The sequence below is a fragment of the Canis lupus genome, chromosome 22 (assembly GCF_011100685.1).
Source record: "Canis lupus familiaris isolate Mischka breed German Shepherd chromosome 22, alternate assembly UU_Cfam_GSD_1.0, whole genome shotgun sequence".
Classification (NCBI taxonomy): domain Eukaryota; kingdom Metazoa; phylum Chordata; class Mammalia; order Carnivora; family Canidae; genus Canis; species Canis lupus.
In genome coordinates, this window is record NC_049243.1 from 2,242,051 (window position 1) to 2,262,881 (window position 20,831).

General features: G+C 37.8%; 1 protein-coding gene across 13 annotated transcripts in view; it reads right to left on the minus strand.

The window, feature by feature from the left end:
- SETDB2 (SET domain bifurcated histone lysine methyltransferase 2) overlaps window positions 1-20,831 on the minus strand; it is an 83,017-nt gene that overhangs the window by 38,714 nt on the left and 23,472 nt on the right. For all 13 annotated transcript variants that reach the window (XM_038569459.1, XM_038569453.1, XM_038569452.1 and 10 more), the window contains 3 exons: window positions 13,682-14,245; window positions 2,374-2,490; window positions 1,447-1,616 (listed from right to left, as the gene is read on the minus strand). In XM_038569459.1, the coding sequence (XP_038425387.1) occupies window positions 1,447-1,616; window positions 2,374-2,490; window positions 13,682-14,245 (851 nt within the window). The remainder of the gene's footprint in view (window positions 1-1,446; window positions 1,617-2,373; window positions 2,491-13,681; window positions 14,246-20,831) is intronic.

The window sequence follows — 20,831 nt, forward strand, 5'->3', positions numbered from 1 at the left end:
TAAGAGATTTCATATCTTCCAGTATATGAAAAAGCATGTGTCTGTTCTGGTATAACATGAAAGAGAACAGATTTAGCTACAATAATAAAAAACAAAAATATAAATCTGAAAGCATTCTAGAAAATTAGGTGAACTGATAAAATGCTTTATCAGTTAAAACTTATAAAAGTGATCTATTTAAATCTGAGTTAATATGTGCCTGTTCTCATATTAAGTTCTAGTGTAATACTGAAATCTTAAAGTTCATGCATTTTCTTTTAAGAGACTCGAAACTATAGTTACCGAGTCAAAATTAGCAGCTGAATCAGAGAGATACCTTAGATACATTTTCTAGTAATGCAGATAAAGCCAACGATATGTTCTGGACATCATGTGGCACTTTGTAAGGCAGCTGACTTTTATCAAACAGTGATCTTGAGAAATATGAGAGATGAATGTGTAGGCAAATTGTGTAGTATGTGACAAGGAATCAAATGTGGCTGTTATGAATTATACTAAAATTTTTGCCCTCACTGAAGTGACTGTGGAATTTCCGATGAGGATGGTTACTCTGGTCTCTGCTGCATTGCTGCCAAGACTTGGTCCAGCACATTTCCTTTAGACTGGCTCCAGAGCCATGCTTCCTCAACCTTTCTCATTTCATGGTACACACAGAAAGTAAGGATTTTGGTCTGATACTCTGGGGTAAATGGCTGAGACTGTGGGAGACTGATGTGTCTGGCCTAGAGGATGTGACCAAAAAAAAAAAAAAAATCAGTAATGCACAACACCGGTTGGGAAGTTTTGCTCAGAGTGAGGGCAACTCTCTGGAGTTCCTGAGATGGAGTGAGCTGCTTAAAGTCACTGCCTGAATCATCCTATGCAGGTATTTATTACCTTAACTTGTTAAATTCTAACAGTTCAAATCACTGAACAAGAGTCTTTGATAGATAATCTTTACCTTAGCAAGTCAGTCATTTAGTTTTTTTTTGTTTTTTTTTTTTAATTTTTTATTTATTTATGATAGTCACAGAGAGAGAGAGAGAGAGGCAGAGACACAGGCAGAGGGAGAAGCAGGCTCCATGCACCGGGAGCCCGACGTGGGACTCGATCCCGAGTCTCCAGGATCGCGCCCTGGGCCAAAGGCAGGCGCCAAACCGCTGCGCCACCCAGGGATCCCAGTCATTTAGTTTACTTATTCAAAAAGTCTTCTTAGCTTACCCTAAAGCGTATGTAGCCATGGAGACAAAAAAATATATGCCTCACATAATTTTATCTCTGAGCCTTTCTTTTCTGAAATATCTGGTGTTTCCTCATTTCAGCGCTCAATTTCCCAGTCACTTGCCTCACTCTAATGCTCCTCCTATATATTGTTGCTCCTGTCCTTGCTATAAGATCTAGTAAAATGGAGATTCAGAAATGCAGACCTTACTATACGATAATTTGAATAATTAACCATTGCTTTACCTGAATAAATGCAAACAAATGTCCCTCTGTCAATGTCATCTAGGCAGCGTACTCCCCATCCCTTTTTCTCAGTTTTGAACACCTGTAGCCTCACTTGAGGTCCATGCTGGACAACTCGATTTTGACATATCCGTCTATTACACTTGCACAACAGGCTGCATTCATAAATGCTGTTGATAAAATAGGCAAGAAAAAAAATCAATTAGATAGCCTAAGCTAAAAGCAAAAGCATTTTATTCTGCTACCTCACTAATAATTACCATGGGAGGCAGACTAAGTGTGAAGGCTCCTAAAGCTAGACTGCCTGGATTCTCATCACAGCTCCAGCCATTTACTAACTGTATGATGCTGGATGAGTTATTTAACCTCTCTGGGTTTAAGTTTTCCATTTTTTAAAATGGGGATATATGATAGTACCTATCTTAAAGAGTGGTTTCATGATTAAATGAGTCAGTATTTATAAGGTGCTTAAAGCAATGCCTGGCACATTGCAAATGTTAGCTTTTAAAAGATGTCTAGGAATGTCTAGGAAGAAAGCTTTTCTGTTTCTATTTCTTTTTTAACAACAACAATTTTGAAAGTTTGGAAAATCCCAATTCTTAGATGAGCTTTGCTAGTTCCATTTCCTAATGGGGAAACAGCTGCCCCAAACAGTCTAACTCTAGAGGGTAAGAGACTCAAAGCAGATAGGTGTTTAAGTATACACTCTGCATGCTATGTGTGTGCTCTCTGACTTCCATTTCTATTTTTTTTCTTTCTGACTTCCACTTCCAAGAACAATATATAAGTTTGGGGTTTTTTATTCCTTAATATAGATTTCTGGTATATAAAATTAATATTTAATGAGATATTAAGTCTACAGACCACAACAAAGTACCCACCTTCAAAAATACAAATACCCTGTAACAAATCCTCAAGGTATCTTACCCAGAAGGTATTTGTCTCTGTAGTCTTTTATATTTATATCCAGTGGTTATTTTATTACTTGACAAGGGGCAAGTCTTGGCATTCCTTGCTGTCAATTGAAGACATGCGCATTTTGTTCTAAAGGGAAAGGAATAGATGGAGAAGTTAGAATAAAAAAGCACCAACTCAAGAGAGCCTTGATAAAAGCGTAAATGATATAGTAAAGGATGCAACTGTATTTAAGAGTCACTTAGCTCATGGACAGTTGGACTTCTTCCCTAACAGCATAGGTCTCTTTACAAGACAAAAACTACCAAAAATTTTTATAAAGTGCCCTATACCTCTATTTGCTCATGAAATAAATACTTAAATGTATGAATTTTAATTTTTTAAAATGAATTCCTTTCATTTCCTATTCAGCAGAAGCTAGTTTGTGAAAATTCTCCTAGGTCCTCTCTACTACAATAAATAAATTTATGTGTGTCACACTTGAAAGGGCATAGGTAGTTTTGCAGGCATCTTAAATTCTCTTTCCTTCCAATGACATGAAAACAAATTGGGGAGATGGATACTGGCCATCTTTCATAATATTGCTAAGCAGAAGACCTGCAACCATAGATTTTTTCTCATCCAAGATGGCAATGTGTGAAGACTCTGAACTCACCTCCTCCATGGACACACTATATCTACCTATTTATAGAACAATGCTTCCTGAAGAACTGAGGGCTGACTGAATAGCTTCTGCACAAAAAATGAGCAGAGAGACAGAGACACAGTAACAAAGGGAACCACCACCTCCTCTGATGCTTTGAACTGCAGTGGGGAGGGACTGGTGAGCAGTTTTGTCTGCCCTAGGGCACAGGAAAAAAAAGCTATGGGTTAAAATGACAACTAGAATATAAAGGAACTAGCAAGGAACTAGCCCTAGAACCCTGCCAATTGACAGGGGAGCTGCTAGAACTCTGAGTCAAAGGGGCTGGTGAGCACCATGGTTGATATTCCTCCTCTACTTTGATACTGCAGCCAGGAAAAGGGTCCAGGTAGCCTTGTGGGCCTACTGCTGCCGTGAACCCTAGGCCCCTAACCCACACACCAGCCCTAGCTATCCCATCAAAGTGGCCCCAGTGCAGCCAACACCGCACACCTCTGGTCAGCACTCACTACAGTTCCAGTCATCTTGTCAAGGTGACACAGGTGCAAAGTATCCTGGAACACTCCAGGCTCACACCACTCTGGCTCCAGATGATGTTAGCCTATCCTTGGTACACAGCTTCCTAGGACCTCCTGACCCATGCCTTACCTCAGCCCCAGTCCCCAGAGCCCCCTGAATAAAGAACTATGGGGATCCCTGGACTCACCCACTTAACCTTCAACTGTACTCCCAGAGTGCCCTCTCCATAAAGAGCCTTGGGAACACCCCAATCCATGCCCACTTCAGCTTCAGCTGTCTGGCCAATGTGCCATCTACACTGAGAGCCCTAGGACTGCCCATCCCACACCAATTTCATCTTCAGGCATCCCACTAACACAGTCCCAGCACAGAGTCCCCTAGGACCTCCAGCCCACAATAGCCACAGCTCTGGGCAGCCAAGTCACCAGGCACACAGTTTCCAAAGACAAAACTATGCATAAGATCATTCCTTCTAGTTTAGAAAAAGTAGCCATTCTGTCTAATTCATAGAAACAAAGAAAGTCAAATAAATTGAGACAGGAATACCCTCCAAACAAAAACTACAAAAAACCTCAGAAAATAAACTAAATGAAATGAAGATAAGCACTATGCTTTACAGAGAGTTCAAAGTAACGATCATGAAGATGTTGACCAGATTGCAGAGAAGACTGGAGGAACTCTGAAAACTTCAACAAAGAGATAGAAAATATAAAGAAGAATCAGAGTTGAAGAATATAACTGAAATGAAAAATACACTAAAGGGGGCAGCCCTGGTGGCTCAGCGGTTTAGTGCCGCCTTCAGTCCAGGGCCTGATCCTGGAGATCCGGGATCAAGTCCCACGTCAGGCTCCCTGCATGGAGCCTGCTTCTCCCTCTGCCTGTGTCTGTGTCTCTGCCTCTCTCTCTCTCTCTCTCTCTCTCTCTCTCTCTCTCTGTGTATATCATGAATAAATAAATAAAATCTTAAAAAAAAAGTTTTTAAAAAATACACTAGAGGGAATCAACAAATTAGAGGATGTATGAAAACATATTAGCAATCTAGAGGACAGGGTGTAACAAAGCCCCCAAGCTGAATAAAGGGAAGATAACAGAATTTTTTAAAAAGAGGATAGGTTAAGGGATCTCTTGGACGATATCAAGTGAACAAACATTTGCATTATAGGGGTCCTAGAAGTAGAAGACAAAGAGAAAAGGGCAGAAAACTTATTTGAAGAATAACTGAATACTTTCCTAACCTAGGGAGGGAAAGAGACATCCAGGTTCAGAAGCATGTGAGCACAGGAGTGGGGGTGGGGTGGGGAGGAGAGATGACTGGGAGAAACAAACTCCCTGCTTAGCAGGGAGACTGACAGGTCTCAATCCCAGCACCCTGAGATCGTGACCTGAGCTGAAGGCAGACGATTAACTGATAAACCTCATGGTAACCACAAACCAAAAACCTATAATACAGACACAAAAGATAAAGAAAAGGGAAGCCAAGCCTAACACTAAAGAAAGTAATCAATCTTAAGGAAACAGAACAAGAGAAGGAATGGAAAGAACTACAAAAACATCCAGAACATAATTAACAAAATGGCAAGAAGCACATATCTATTAATAAGTATGCTAAATGTAAATGGACTAAATGCTTCAATCAAAAGACAGAGTGACTGGGGCACCTGGGTGGCTCAGTCAGTTAAGCATCCAACTCTTGATTTTGGCTCAGGGTTGTGAAATTGAGCCCCATGTCAGGCTCTGTGCTGGGCTTGGAGCCTGCTTAAGATTCTCTTTCTCCCTCCAGTCCTCCCTTCCCTCTCTAAAAAAAAACAAAAAACAGAAAACAAAAAAACCAAGACCCATCTATATGCTGCCTACAAGAGACTTGCCACAGACCTAAAGACACATACAGACTGAAAGTGAAGAGATGGAAAAAGATATTCCATGCAAATGGAAGTAAAAAAACAAACCTCTACAATAGTAATGCTTGTATCAGACAAAACAGACTTCAAAACCAAGACTGTACTGAGACAAGTAGACTATATAATGATAAAGGGATCAATCCAACAATAGGATATATAGCACTGTAAGTATCTAGGCACCCAACACTGGAGCACCTAAATGTATAACGCAAATTTTAACAGACATAAGGGGAGAAACGGACAGTAATACAATAATAGTGGAGGACTTTAACATCCTACTAATACCAATGGATAGATAGATAACCCAGCAGAAAATCACTAAAATAGTGTCTGTGAACAACACATTAGACCAGATGGACTTGAGATATATGGAGATATATAGAGAACATTCTAGCCAGAAACAACAGAATACACATTCTTTTAAAACGCACATGGAGGGGATCCGGGGTGGCTCAGCGGTTTAGTGCCCTGCCTTCGGCCCAGGGCATGATCCTGGAGTCCTGGGATCAAGTCCCGCATCAGGCTCCCTACATGGAGCCTGCTTCTCCCTCTGCCTGTGTTTCTGCCTCTCTGTGTGTCTCTCACGAGTAAATAAATTAAAAAGAAAATCTTTAAAATAGATCTTGATCACAGAGTCATAAGTTCAGACCCCACATTAGGCTCCAGCATGGAGCCTACTTTAAATAAATAAATAAACAAACAAACAAATGTTTCTTAAAACACTAGTAAAAATCAAAAGCAAAAAAAAAAAAAAACAAAAAACAAAAAAAAATCAAAAGCAAAGGAAACATAGTATTTCATGTAATGGATCTGCCTCTCTCTGTCTCTCACGAATAAAAACAAATAAAAAAAATGAATAAATAAATAAATAATGCACATGGAACATTCTACAGGATGGATCACATATCCCAATAAACAAGTCTCAATAAATTTAAGAAAACTGAAATCATATCAAGCATCTTTTCTGACTACAACAGAATGAAATTAGAAATCAATTAATTACAAGAAAAAAAGTGGAAAAGCTATAAACATGTGGAGGCTGAACAATATGCTACTAAACAACCAATGGGCCAATGAAGAAATCAAACAGAAAATTAAAAAATAACTCGAAACAAAGGAAACCAGATGGTCTAAAATTTTTGGGATGCGGCAAAAGCGGATCTAAGAGGTAAATGTATTGTGACCTCAAGAAACAAGAAAAATCTCAAACAATATAAGCTTACACCTAAAGGAACTAGAAAAAGACCCAAAACTAGTAGAGGAAAGGAAATAATAAAGATCAAAGCAGAAATAATATAATAGAGACTAAGAAAAAAATAGAAAACGTCAACGAAACCAAGAACCAGATCTTTGAAAAGAAAAACAAAATTGGTAAACCTTTAGTCAGATTCATCAAGAGAGGATCCAAATAAATAAAATCAGAAATGAAGGGGGTAAGTAACCACTGACACCACAGAAATAGAAAGAATTACTATGAAAAATTACATGCCAATAAATTAGTGCAGAAGAAATAGATAAATTAACAGAAACATATAATCTTCCAAAAATATGTCAAGAAAAAGTAGAAAAACTGAATAAGGTGATTTCTAGTAACAAAACTGAATTGGTAATAAACAGAAGACATGAACAGACATTTCTCCAAAAAATAAATACAGATGGCCGACAGATACATGAAAAAATGCTCGTCATCATTTATCAGCAGGGAAACAAAATCAAAACAATAAGATATCACCTCACACCTGTCAGAATGGCTAAAATCAACGACACAAGAAACAACAAGTACTAGTGAGGATGTGGAGAAAAAGGAACCCCCTTGCACTGTTAGTGGGAATGCAAACTGGTGCAGTCAGTGAGGAAAACCATATGGAGTTTCCTCATAAAGTTAAAAATAGAACTAACCCCTCCCCAAAAAAGAACTATTTAGTAATTACCCAGCTGGGTATTTACCAAAATAGTAAAAAAAGTATCAATTTGAAAGGATATATGCACCCCTATGTTTATTTCAGCATTATATACAATACACAAATTATTGAAGCAATCCAAGTGTCCAATGATAGATGAATAAAGAAGAAGGTGGCATATATATACAATGGAATATTATTCAGCCATAAGAAAGAATAAAATCTTGCCTTTTTTTTTTTTTAAGATTCATTTATTTATCTGAGAGAGAGAGAGAGAAAACTCATGGTGGGGGATGGGAAGGGCAGAGGGACAGGGAGAGGGAGTTCCTAAGTGCACACTGCACTGAGCGCAGAACCCAAGGCTGGGCTTGATCTCACAACCCCGAGATCATAACCTGAGCCAAAACCAAGGGTCACTCAACCAACTATACCCACCCAAGTGTTCCCCCCTCTTTTAAAGATTTGTTTACTTAGGAGAAAGAGAGCATGGGGGGGGGAGGGATCTTGCCATTTATAACAACATGGATGGAGTTAAGAGAAATATAATGGTAAGTGAAATAAGTCAAAGAAAAGCAAATACCATACGATTTCAGTCACATGTGGAATTTAAGAAACAAAACAAATGAGCAAAGGAATAAAAAAAAGAGAGACAAATCAATAAAGAGACTTTACAGAGAACACACTGATGGTTACTACAGGGGAGGTGGGTGGGGGGAATGGGTCAAACAGCTGATGGGAATTAATAGTACACTTATCATGATAAGCACTGAGAAATGTGTAGAACTGTTGAATCACTATGCTGTATACCTGAAACTAACACTGTAAACTTTTAATTTACTGGAATTAAAATAAAAATCTTAATAATAAAACACAAAACAAAAAAACCCCACCCAAAATCTCTTGCATTTCTATACATTAACAAAGTAATACAGAAATTAACAAAAAACCCACCTATTTACAATTGCACCAAAAGGAATAAAATACCTAGGAATAAACTTAACCAAGAAGATAAAAAAACTTATACTCTGAAAACTATAAAACACTCATGAAAGGGGCACCTGGGTGCCTCAGTCAGTTAAGTGTCCAACTTTTGATCTCAGCTCAGGTCTTGATCTCAGGGCTGTGCATTCAGACCCCACAGTGGGCTCCATGTTGGGTGTGGGGCCTACTTAAAATAAAAAATAAAAAATAAAACCGTATCTGGGGGCATCACAATGCCAGATTTCAGGTTGTACTACAAAGCTGTGGTCATCAAGACAGTGTGGTACTGGCACAAAAACAGACACACAGATCAATGGAACAGAATAGAGAATCCAGAAGTGGACCCTCAACTTTATGGTCAGCTAATATTCGATAAAGGAGGAAAGACTATCCACTGGAGAAAGACAGTCCCTTCAATAAATGGTGCTGGGAAAATTGGACATCCACATGCAGAAGAATGAAACTAGACCACTCTCTTTCACCAGACACAAAGATAAACTCAAAATGGATGAAAGATCTAAATGTGAGACAAGATTCCATCAAAATCCTAGAGGAGAACACAGGCAACACCCTTTTTGACCTTGGCCACAGCAACTTCTTGCAAGATACATCCATGAAGGCAAGAGAAACAAAAGCAAAAATGAACTATTGGGACTTCATCAAGATAAGAAGCTTTTGCACAGCAAAGGATACAGTCAACAAAACTAAAAGACAACCTACAGAATGGGAGAAGATATTTGCAAATGACGTATCAGATAAAGGGCTAGTTTCCAAGATCTATAAAGAACTTATTCAACTCAACACCAAAGAAACAAACAATCCAATCATGAAATGGGCAAAAGACATGAAGAGAAATCTCACAGAGGAAGACACAGGCATGGCCAACATGCACATGAGAAAATGCTCTGCATCACTTGCCATCAGGGAAATACAAATCAAAACCACAATGAGATACCACCTCACTCCAGTGAGAATGGGGAAAACTAACAAGGCAGGAAACCAAAAATGTTGGAGAGGATGCGGAGAAAAGGGAACCCTCTTACACTGTCGGTGGGAATGTGAACTGGTGCAGCCACTCTGGAAAACTGTGTGGAGGTTCCTCAGAGAGTTAAAAATAGACCTGCCCTACGACCTAGCAATTACACTGCTGGGGATTTACCCCAAAGATACAGATGCAATGAAAAGCCGGGACACCTGCACCCCGATATTTCTAGCAGCAATGGCCACAATAGCCAAACTGTGGAAGGAGCTTCGGTGTCCATCGAAAGATGAATAGATAAAGAAGATGTGGTTTATGTATACAATGGAATATTACTCAGTCATTAGAAATGAAAATACCCACCATTTGCTTCAACGTGGATGGAACTGGATGGTATTAGCTGAGTGAAATGAATCAATTGGAGAACGACAAACATTATATGGTCTCATTCATTTGGGGAATATAAATAATAGTGAAAGGGAATAGAAAGAAAGGGAGAAGAAATGGGTAGGAAATATCAGAAAGGGAGACAGAACATAAAGACTCCTAACTCTGGGAAACGAACTAGGGGTGGTGGAAGGGGAGGAGGGCGGGGGGTGAGGGTGAATGGGTGACGGGCACTGAGGGGGGCACTTGATGGGATGAGCACTGGGTGTTATTCTGTATGTTGGCAAACTGAACACCAATAAAAAATAAATTTATTATTTAAAAAAACGTTGCTTCTAGTTTTCAATATTACAAACAATACTGCAGTGAACAGCTTATTCTTATGTGTATGTGTTAGCACCTCTAGAGTAGGATGTCTCAAATATTTTTGACTATGACCCACAGTAAGAAATACATTTTCTTTATGACCCTATATAGGCATACATATTTCTCTATGTATATGTATAAACTGAAACCCTTATCATGTATGATATACTTGGGCATTTTTTAAAAAGATTTTATTGCTTTTATTTTTTTAAAATTTGAGAGCGAGTGCGTGCATGAGCAACAGGGGCAGAGGGAGAGAGAGAGGGAGAGAGAATTTCCAGCAGATCCTGTGCTGAGCGTGGAGCCTAATGCAGGGCTTGATCCATGACCCCAAGATCAAGACCTGAGCTGATACCAAGAATTAGACACTTGACTGTGCCAACCAGGCACCCCTGAAGATTTTATAAATTTTTTATTTATTTTTTTTTATTTAGGATAGTCACAGAGAGAGAGAGAGAGACATAGGCAGAGGGAGAAGCAGACTCCATGCACCGAGAGCCCGATGTGGGATTCGATCCCGGGTCTGCCAGGATCGCTCCCTGGGCCTAAGGCAGGCGCTAAACCGCTGCACCACCCAGGGATCCCACCCCTGAAGATTTTAAGTAATTTCTATACCAAATATGGGGCTCAAACTTAACCCTGAGATTAAGAGTCACATGCTCTACTAAGTGAGCCAGCCAGGTGCCCCGTGGGTATTTTACTCTTTATTTTTAAAATTCTAGTTACAACCACTTTAATGATTTTACATCCCATTAAATCTGTAGCTTGGAAAACCATGCTCTACATATACTTAAAAGCAGAGCACTTGGGTGGCTCAGTAGTTGAGCATCTGCCTTTGGCTCAGGTCATGATCCCAGGGTCCTGGGATCAAGGCCTGCAACACCTGGGTTCCCTGCAGGGAGCCTGCTCCTCTCTGCCTGGATCTCTCAGGAATAAATAAATAATCTTTAAATAAATAAATAAAGTTAAAAGTACTATTGCTACAAAGTATGTATGAATGTCCTCAATTGCTATGTAATTGTTTGAATTTGTCAAATGACTGGTCTGGCCTGGTATAGAATTCCAGTTTTACATTTATTTTCCTTTGACATTTTAAGCTAATATGCTTCTTTTGTCTTCTTTATTTCTGATGAGAACTGTGTTGTTAATCTTTTTTCTGATAGTGTTTGAGATTTATTCTCTACCTTAGATACTTTATAAATTTTTAGCTATTAGCTCTTTGACTATTGCTCTTCTCTCCTCAGATACATTCTGGTGTTTCTCATTTTATCTTCTGTAGTTTTTAACCTATAAATTATTTTCTCCATGTGTTTATCTCTTTTCATTCTGGAAGATCTCTTTCATTTTGCCTTGCAATTGACTAATACTGTTTCCAGCTGTATGAACTCTACCATTAAGTTCATCTATTCAATTTTTATTTCAATCACACAGGTTTTATTTCCATGTTTCCAAATGTTTTTTTTCCATATATACACCCCCTCCCCCCAATATCCTTTTCTTATTTCACGGATGCTAATATCTTAATCTCTCTGAACATTTTAAACATTTTAAAGTCTCTTTTTGGGGCATCCGGGTGCCTGGGTCAGTTGAGTGTCTGACTCTTGAATTCAGCTTGCGTCAGGCTCCGCACTCAGTTCAGAGTCTGTTTGTCCTTCTCCTGCTCCTCCAGGCCCTCCCCTATGCTCTCTCTTCCTCTCTTCAATCAATCAATCAATCTTTTATTTTTTTTTAATTTTTTTTTTAAAGATTTTATTTATTCATGAGAAACACAGAGAGAGAGAGAGAGGCAGAGACACAGGCAGAGGGAGAAGCAGATTCCCCTCAGGGAGCCTGATGTGGGACTGGATCCCCTGACTCCAGGATCATGCCCTGGGCCAAAGGCAGGTGCTATACCACTAGACCACCTGGGATTCCCTCAATCAATCTTTTAAAAAAATAAAGGCTCTTAATCGGATTCTGTATTTATCTATGATTCTTCAGGTGTGAATTCTCCCATTTATTAGGACTCATGCTGTCTTCATGGCTCCTAAACATTTTTGTGTGCTTTGACTGACATCGTACCTTTCTGTGGGGTTTACTCCTGGGTGGTCCTTTATGTCGACTCTTTTCCTTATTGCTCTGGCTGTGACTATGAGTTTCATTGCTCTAAAACAAGTTGTTAATCCCATTCCAGGCTGTGTGACATAATTAGCCTACTTCTCAGTCCTGTAGAAGTCCTGGTTTCTATTCTCTAGAGAACTCAGTGCCTACTCTACTATGCATGGGACATGTTTAATTCTCATTCTTCTAAGAGTTAAAATCCCTAGCCACAATGCCTGTATTCATTTCCAGATCCTAGTGGGTTTCAGCTTCTGCTTTTGTGATTTCTCTTATAATTTCTGACCAACAGATGAAAATATGTATATTGGTGGTATATATTATATAAAGGTTAGTGCCTACAGTGTTAAAGTGAAAATCATATATAGTTGGGGTGCCTGAGTGTTCCAGTGGGCTAATCATCTGACTCTTGATTTTGGTTCTAACCCTAAGTTTTCGATCTTAGGGTCATGAGATTGAGCCCAGCACTGGGTTCCATGCAGGATGCGGAGGCTGCTTGAGATTCTTTCTCTCTCCCCCTCTCAAAAAAAAAAAAAAAAAAAAATCATTTATAGTCAAGATTCAAAAAAAAAAAAATCTTATAAATTGACCATTAAGCAAACATTGTCCATTTTTTTCCTCCAGCACTGACAGACTAGACTTTGCCACATGTAAATTATATATAGACAAAATGTTAAAAAAAAAAAAAAAACAATCCAAACCTTTATTTTTAAAGAGAAAAAACCTGACACTGTGAGAGATTTCCTCTATGACAGGCCTAAAAGAACTGAGCCAAATTGACATAACGGTAGATTTAAGTCCTCTCATACTTCAACGGAGAAGATGGTGAAACTATTTAAATTCTTTCTTTCTTTCTTTTTCCTTTGCCTAGTACAGGTAGATAAATCTACACTAAATTAAATGTATATAATGCAAATCCACTCTACATATGCCTACCTACAAGTATATATATCTTATATATCCTTAAAATTTTTAAATTCTTAATGTATTAGAACAAGTTTTTTTAATGGAATGTCAACATTATGAGAATATGAATTATAAGCACCTTTAATTTTATAAAGAAGTAGCAAGGAAAATTTATAAAAGTAAAACAAGACATATAACATAATAGTAAAGAACACGAATTCAAACCCTGACTCTTCAATTTGTCTGCCCTGTGACCTTAAAATTGGCTTCTTGGCTTCCTCATTTCTAACACAGAAGTAATATTACCGACCTCATGGGGGGTTTTGTGAGGATTAAATTTAAAAAGTGTACATAAAGCACATGTTACAATGTCTGGCACTGTTACATGACACTAGCTGGACTTGTTGCTATTATGATTGTGATACTAGATTAAAGGAAATACTCATCTTCAGAAGAAATAATTTTCAAATCATTATAATATTTGGGAAAGATTTTCCTTTCTATTGCTAGTGAGAGAGTATATCTTTCCACTGTTGATTTTTGGTGAACAGAGTTTAGACAGACAAATTGATACATAGCAGGACTTCCTGACAAGAACCCTTTTGTTCAGAAGATTTTTTTAAATGCCATATTTTCTACTCACATGTCTATGCAGCCCTCAGAACAGTCACATGAATCAGTAAACATGTTGGAAAAGCTGGTTAGATAATATGCACGTGGCCACACAGTCCTTCTGTACTTAAAATGTGGAAGCTTTCTATTGTCAATTTCATTACAGAAAGAAATGGGTACCGATTCCACTCCATTGCTTATATCCACATCAGAAACAATTTCTTCTTGTTTTGGGTAATTCCGAGTCAACTGAACATAGGTATTGAAAGAAAAATTATCTGTAAATAAATAGTTGCACTCTGTCTCAAGCAGGTAACGAAAAACTTCTTCCACGTTTCGTAGACTCCTTCCACAAGGGGTTTTATAACTCACATGGAGTGCTGAAGAATGAGAGTTTGTCTTTGCATGTCGTCTTTGGAAGTGGCATTTGATTGGTAGCTGCAGAGGGTTTTCTCCCTTGAAGGTCAGTGGTGTTTTCATCAGACAAGTTCGAGAGCAGTCATGACTTCGGTAAGGTAGATTAAAAAATGATTTCTTTTCTCTAATGTAGGCAACTTTATTTTCCAAAGGAGGAATTTCCTTATTTTTTGCAGATCTGCTTAAAATTAAGAATTCATTAGTATCTCAACATATACAATTCCCCATTTTTAAAAAACACTGCACACTAATGTGTAAATTAGTTCCCATTAATTTCTTTCTAGACATCACTAAAATAAGCCAAACTCTGAAATAAGCATTTTACTTATTATATTCTATAACGATATAAAAGTCATACTTTAAAGGATTTTTTTCCCCTCTGGACACCAAAAACATGGTGTTTTTCTCCTAGTTCCACATCTTCAACTGGGTGCCCAATAATTCAGTTCAATTCTGACACTACCTACCTGGAGTTAGCATCAGATACGAGAAGTTAAAAGGTCTCATCCCACAAGACTGTCCCCACTTCACGTGTCAAACACAAGTTCCAGGCCACCCAAACTTCTGACCAACCTAGGGGTTTCCACATGCCCTCCTCAGGCTTGTGAATTTGCTAGAAAGACTCACTTTAATTACTACTACAGTAATATTACTAATTATCACTTTAATCACTATTACCAGTTTAAATAAAAGATACAACTCAGAGATGGCCAAACGTAGGGCAAGGTAAGTGCGAAAGGGCACGGAGTTGGCCTGCCACCCTCCCAGCACCTCAAAACCTTCACCAACCAGGAAGCGGACAGAAAGAACCCTGTCCACTTAGAGGTTTTTATGGATACTTCACTATGTAAACATGATTGATTAAATCATTTGCCATTGGAGATGATCTCAATTTCCAGCCCTTCTCCCCTCCCTTCAAGCTTCTAATGGAGGTTTAATCTTTGGTGACCAGCATCCACCCTGAAACTAACTGGCAGTCCTTCACCCAAGTCATTTCATTAGCAGGTTGAAGACACACATTCTTCAGGAAACTCCACAGGTTTTAGAAGCTAAATGAAGGACCAGGACAAAGACCAAGTATTCCTCCTATTGTACCACAACCTAATTTCAGAATATCCCAGAAAGTAGTGATTATACCTTTAACTCTGTGCTACAGCACCTACCAACTTTAGAGTTGATTTAGAGCATGCACTTTGAGGAATGTTACTTCTTCAGGCATGTTTGGTTCAAAATTTTTGCTTGTAAGAAACAAGAAAGACTACTGAAAAAAAAAAAAACTAATTCATCAAGAATCCTTCAATAATTATACTAACTGGACTTTTTCTGTAATATGTATTCCACGTGGCACATTGACATATATTAAAACAATGAGCTGACAGGAGAAAATGGAGAGGTTACTGATTTTAAGGAAAAAAAAAAAAAAAAAAAACCATGAACTAACTCTGCTTCTGTGTGTGTCTCTCATGAACAAATAAAATCTTAAAAAAAAAAAGGGCAGCCCCAGTGGCACAGTGATTTGGCGCTGCCGGCCCAGGGTGTGATCCTGGAAACCCGGGATCAAGTCCCATGTCGGGCTCCCTGCATGGAGCCTGCTTCTCCCCCTGCCTGTGTCTCTGCCTTTCTCTCTCTCTCTGTGTGTCTCTCATGAATAAGGAAATGAAATCTTAAAAAAAAAAAAAAAAAAAAATTCCATGAAAAGATTCCATGTGTATAGATAGAACTTGGGTTTTAATCTTTCACAAAGTACCTAGACTTTGTTTTACCTAATATTTTCTATTTATCTAGGTACCTGTTATTTATTTTATGCAAGTTATATAGGTATTCTGGGGATATTTTTATGCTCACTATATAAAGCAGCACTATATTGATAGAAATAGTCCATATCTGTCCTGCTCAGTTTGGTAGCTCCACTGGCCACATGTGGCTATTGAGCACTTTTAAACATATAGTAGAACACCCAGTGCTCATCCCATCAAGTGCCCTCCTCAGTGCCCATCACTCAGTTACCCCATCCCCCTGCCCACCTCCCCTTTTGCCTCCTTTTGTTTCCTAGAATTAGGAGTCTCTCATAATTTGTCTCCCTCTCTAATTTTTCCCACTCAGTTCCCCTCCTTTCCCTTATAATCCCTTTCACTATTTCTTATATCCCACATATGAGTGAAACCATATGATGTTTGTCCTTCTCCAACTGATTTATTTCATTCAGGATAATACCCTCCAGTTCCATCCACACTGAAAAAAACCCTGAATTTTAAACTAAATTTAATTTTGATCGATTCAAATTTAATTTTAATTCAAATAATTCAAACATAAATAGTCACATGTAGTACGTGGATGCTATACTGAATGCACAGATATGAGGTTCCCCATTCCTTTTCCAGCTATAAAGCACTCCTCTGCATAAATTCCACATTTTAGGGCAGCCCAGGTGGCTCAGCGGTTTAGCGCCACCTTCAGTCCAGGGCATGATCCTGGAGACCAGGGATTGAGTCCCGCGTCAGGCTCCCTGCATTGGAGCCTGCTTCTTCCCCTCTGTGTCTCTGCCTCTCTCTCTCTCTCTGTGTATGTGTCTCTCTCATGAATAAACAAAATCTTAAAAAAAAAAAAAATCCACATTTTACTAGTCTTCTACTGTTTCCAATCTTTTGCTATCACAATCATGATGTAACAAGTAACTTTGTGCATAACAATTTCATACAATTAGTGTTTCACTTTGGAATAGGTTTCCAGAAGTGGGAGTCCTAGTTCACAGGTAAATGAATCAGTAACTCTGTTAAGACTGCCAAACTCTTCTCCATGGGGGTCAGTCATTCCAGCAATTTATGAGAGTGCTTGCTTTTGCAGCAGAGCCTCATCAATGGCTCTTGATGCTTTGTAATTTCTGACAATGTAATAGATTAAAGGATGTACTATAATTTATTTATAAATCTATTAACATTGAAAACATTTGTTTCCAATTTTCCAGTAGGTTACTGCTTTGATGAACATCCTCATACATAAATCCTTGACCAAATTCCTGATTACCTTAGGATACATGCCTTTAAGACAAATTACTAGGTAACAAGAATACACACTTCAAAATAATCTTATTAATAAAACTTGCATACTTAACACATACTTGTGTATTTTTTTTTTCATTAAAAAATCTGCTATATTGGACCCCCACATACTTTTAAGGACTGTAGCACTCTCAGCACATGACGACTCCATCCAAACCTATGCACTAAAACCAAACTCTGGCAAGGCTTTTAGCAGCCTATGGCCATGTCTCTGGGAGGACCCAAGTCCCCCAGTAAAGTGCCTGCCTGCAAAAGCCCAAGGCAGTCAGCAAGTTTAAGGTTACCCCTAGCCAACACCCAAAGATGAACCCCTCACCTTCCTTTCTTAGAGCATTTACTAAAAAGGGCTTACAATTGTGAATCTTGTCCTCCATTCATCAAAGATGTGTATTTAATTCCTACAACCCTCAGGAGCACCTTTCTCTAGGTCCTAAAGGCCCTTCCCTTGAAAGTTAATCATCAGGAAACATAGGGCCTCTGTCTTACCATCTCTGTTGGAGGAGAGATTCTAACTTTGACAATTTCTGGCTAGCCCCCACAGCTGGTCTCAGAGGCATTCACATGGACTCTGTAATTTCTCACTTGGGTTCCCCTCTTCCTTTATCTCTTTTCTCTCATTCACCTTTAAAATATCAGTTACTCCAGCACAAATTGGAATGGAGCTCAGCTTTTCCTCCTCCTGTCAGTAGTTACTGAATAAAATCAGTTTTCATCACTTAATGTCTGGTGTAATCTTTGACACTTGTTACCAATCAATTTAGGCGAGGGGGAAGGGTGTTCTATATCTTCCTTTCACTTAATAGTTTTGTTATTCATTCATGATCATTGTCTAGGCCAGTGCTACTCAAGGTGTGGTGGCTGTCAGCCCCCAGTGGTTTGTTACCAATTCATAAGAAGTACAAAAATATAAAGATGCAGAAGTTTATAAACTTTTACATCAGTTTAATATTGCTGCAACATCTCACTGCATTTTATAAGTGTATTCCTCCTCAATAAATTTGAAATTTAAAACAAAACACAGCACCTGTTCTTAACCACCATTAGTTTGACAGCACTGGCCTAAGGCCACGGTTTCTTTGGGAATGGGGGAAGTTGTAAAAATAACAATCTTCCAATTCTACCATTTCTACTGCATTTTCTGGCTGGAATTCTTTGATAAAGAAGAAATTTTCCGCATCAACTCTTGGGTTATCTGAAATACAGTTAATATAGGAAAGAGAAGATAAATACTTGATTCTTTCTCTTTATTTACTAGAATTCAGAATGGTGAGTTGTATCCCAACATCTACCACAGTCACTGATTCTTAAAATGTTATCGTGAACCCATGGATTTTTATATATTTAATGTGATTTAATCAATCACAGTGATTATTCCTTTAGATGTTCAAATTGTGCCATTTTTGGCCAGTGGGAACTTCTTCAAGTTTGCTCCTATATTTAACACATTTGGCAGTCTATTTTGATAGCTTTCTTGCTTTTTGTCTTGAGAAGTCACAGATCTAGAATCAGCCATTCCTCTAAAGGTCTATGGTTCATTCTGCTTAATGAGAAATAACTTTTAGAGATCATAATCATGATGCTAGGAGGTACACACATTATTAACCAATATGGACTACCAAATTGCTTTCCAAAAAGGCTAGACTAATTTACACCATATGAATGTTGATATAATTATCAATTAAAAAATTTTTAACCAGTTTGATAAATGAAAACCAGTACTTTATTATCTCCTTAATGTTTTTCTCTAAGAGAGAGTTTGAACATAATTTCATGTTTACTGGTCTTTTTTTTCCTTTGGTTACCTATCTGTTCATATGTTTTGTTCAACTTCCTATTTGTTCGTTCATTCATTCATATTTCTTGAGTGCCTGCTATATACCAGGTGCTATGAAAACAATGAGAGCTCCTTGATCTCAAGGAGCTTAGGTTCTAGACAGACAATTAAGTATCTACAATAAAATGTAAGTAATGCTATGAATAAAGCCACGATGCATAGTGTCATGGAAAAACATCTAATCTTTATTAATATTTTTATTAGGGCTCTAAATTTATAATTAATTGTTTCATGAGTTGGGAGTGCAATTTCATCTGGAATTTATTCAGATGTACCATGAAGATCTAAACTCAAATTTTCCAAATGATATCCAGTTCTTCCAGAGTCAATTACTGAATAAGTCTTTTACTGTGTAACTTTTGACTCGCTAGTTTAATCATGTTCTTGCAAATACATAAAATGTTCTATTATTTTCTAGCCTTATTCTGTCTGGATGCAACTGTTACCAGTTGATATGAACCAACACCAATGTGGTTTTTTTCCCACAGGTTGATGATATATATTGAGATTTATCAGGGCAAGTCCTCTGTCACTATTTTTCCTTTTGAACATGTTCTGTTTTCTTTGCCTTTTGAAATTAAATTTATAGTATTTGCCAACTTAAAAAATCCAAGTGCCTGGATCTCATATTAAATTAAATCTACACATTTATTTGCAAAGAATTACATTTTTATAATATATAGCTTTCCCATCAAGGAACACAGTACATTTACCCATTTATTAAAAGATTTAAGTTTAATTATCTTCATGTATACATTTCTTGTGATTATTTACTTTTTAGTACTGTGAATGGGGACTTTATTCTGTATTTTCTAACGGTATAGATTTCCACATTTTTATTTTATATGACTATTATTTAACCCTCTTTTTAACTTATTAATTTTACACATGGCTCTTAATTTACACATTTTCTAGGTAGATAAGATCATCTACAACTAATTTTACAGTGTGCATTTCAATAAGCATATTTTCTTTGATATTCAACTATACTATCTAGAATTTCTAGGAAAATATTGAATAATTATGATAGCAGGCATTTCTGATTAATCTTAAAGAAAATACATCTAGAGTTTCATCAATACATAAGATATAAAAAAATACATAAGATATAGATGTTAGAGAAATATATCCTCCCTCTATCACATTAAAGACAATTTTTTTTTTAATTTTTATTTTTATTTATGATAGTCACAGAGAGAGAGAGAGAGAGAGAGAGAGAGGCAGAGACACAGGCAGAGGGAGAAGCAGGCTCCATGCACCGGGAGCCCGACATGGGATTCGATCCCAGGTCTCCAGGATCGCGCCCTGGGCCAAAGGCAGGCGCCAAACCGCTGCGCCACCCAGGGATCCCAAAGACAATTCTTCTATTGGTAATTGTTGGCATTGAATTTTTAAGGTCTTTTGGCACCTGTTAAGTTTTTCTTCCTATGCTCTACTTTGGTAAAATAATGAATTTTCTAATACTAAATCATTCTTGCTTGACTAGTATAAATTCCACTTGGTCATCTCACTCTTTTAATATGTCTCTGGATTAAAAATTCTAAAATTGTAAGATCCATATATCCCTAATAGTGGCATTTAAACTTTTAGGACCATGAATCCTTTTTGCAATCTCATGAAAACTATGAACTCTCTCCCTAGAAATAACCATTAACATAAAATTTTGCATACCATCAAGGGACTCCATGGCCCCGAGTTTAAGGACTCCTATTTATTATAGTTAACTTCATATTTAGATAGTTTCCATGCCACTGACATATCTTAAATACTATGTTCTCCCCAATCCTAATTTCTACATTCGGATTCATCTTTTGGTCAACAAGAGGATATATGAGAAAATTTTCCAGAAGGCATATGGTTGGCATGTTTTC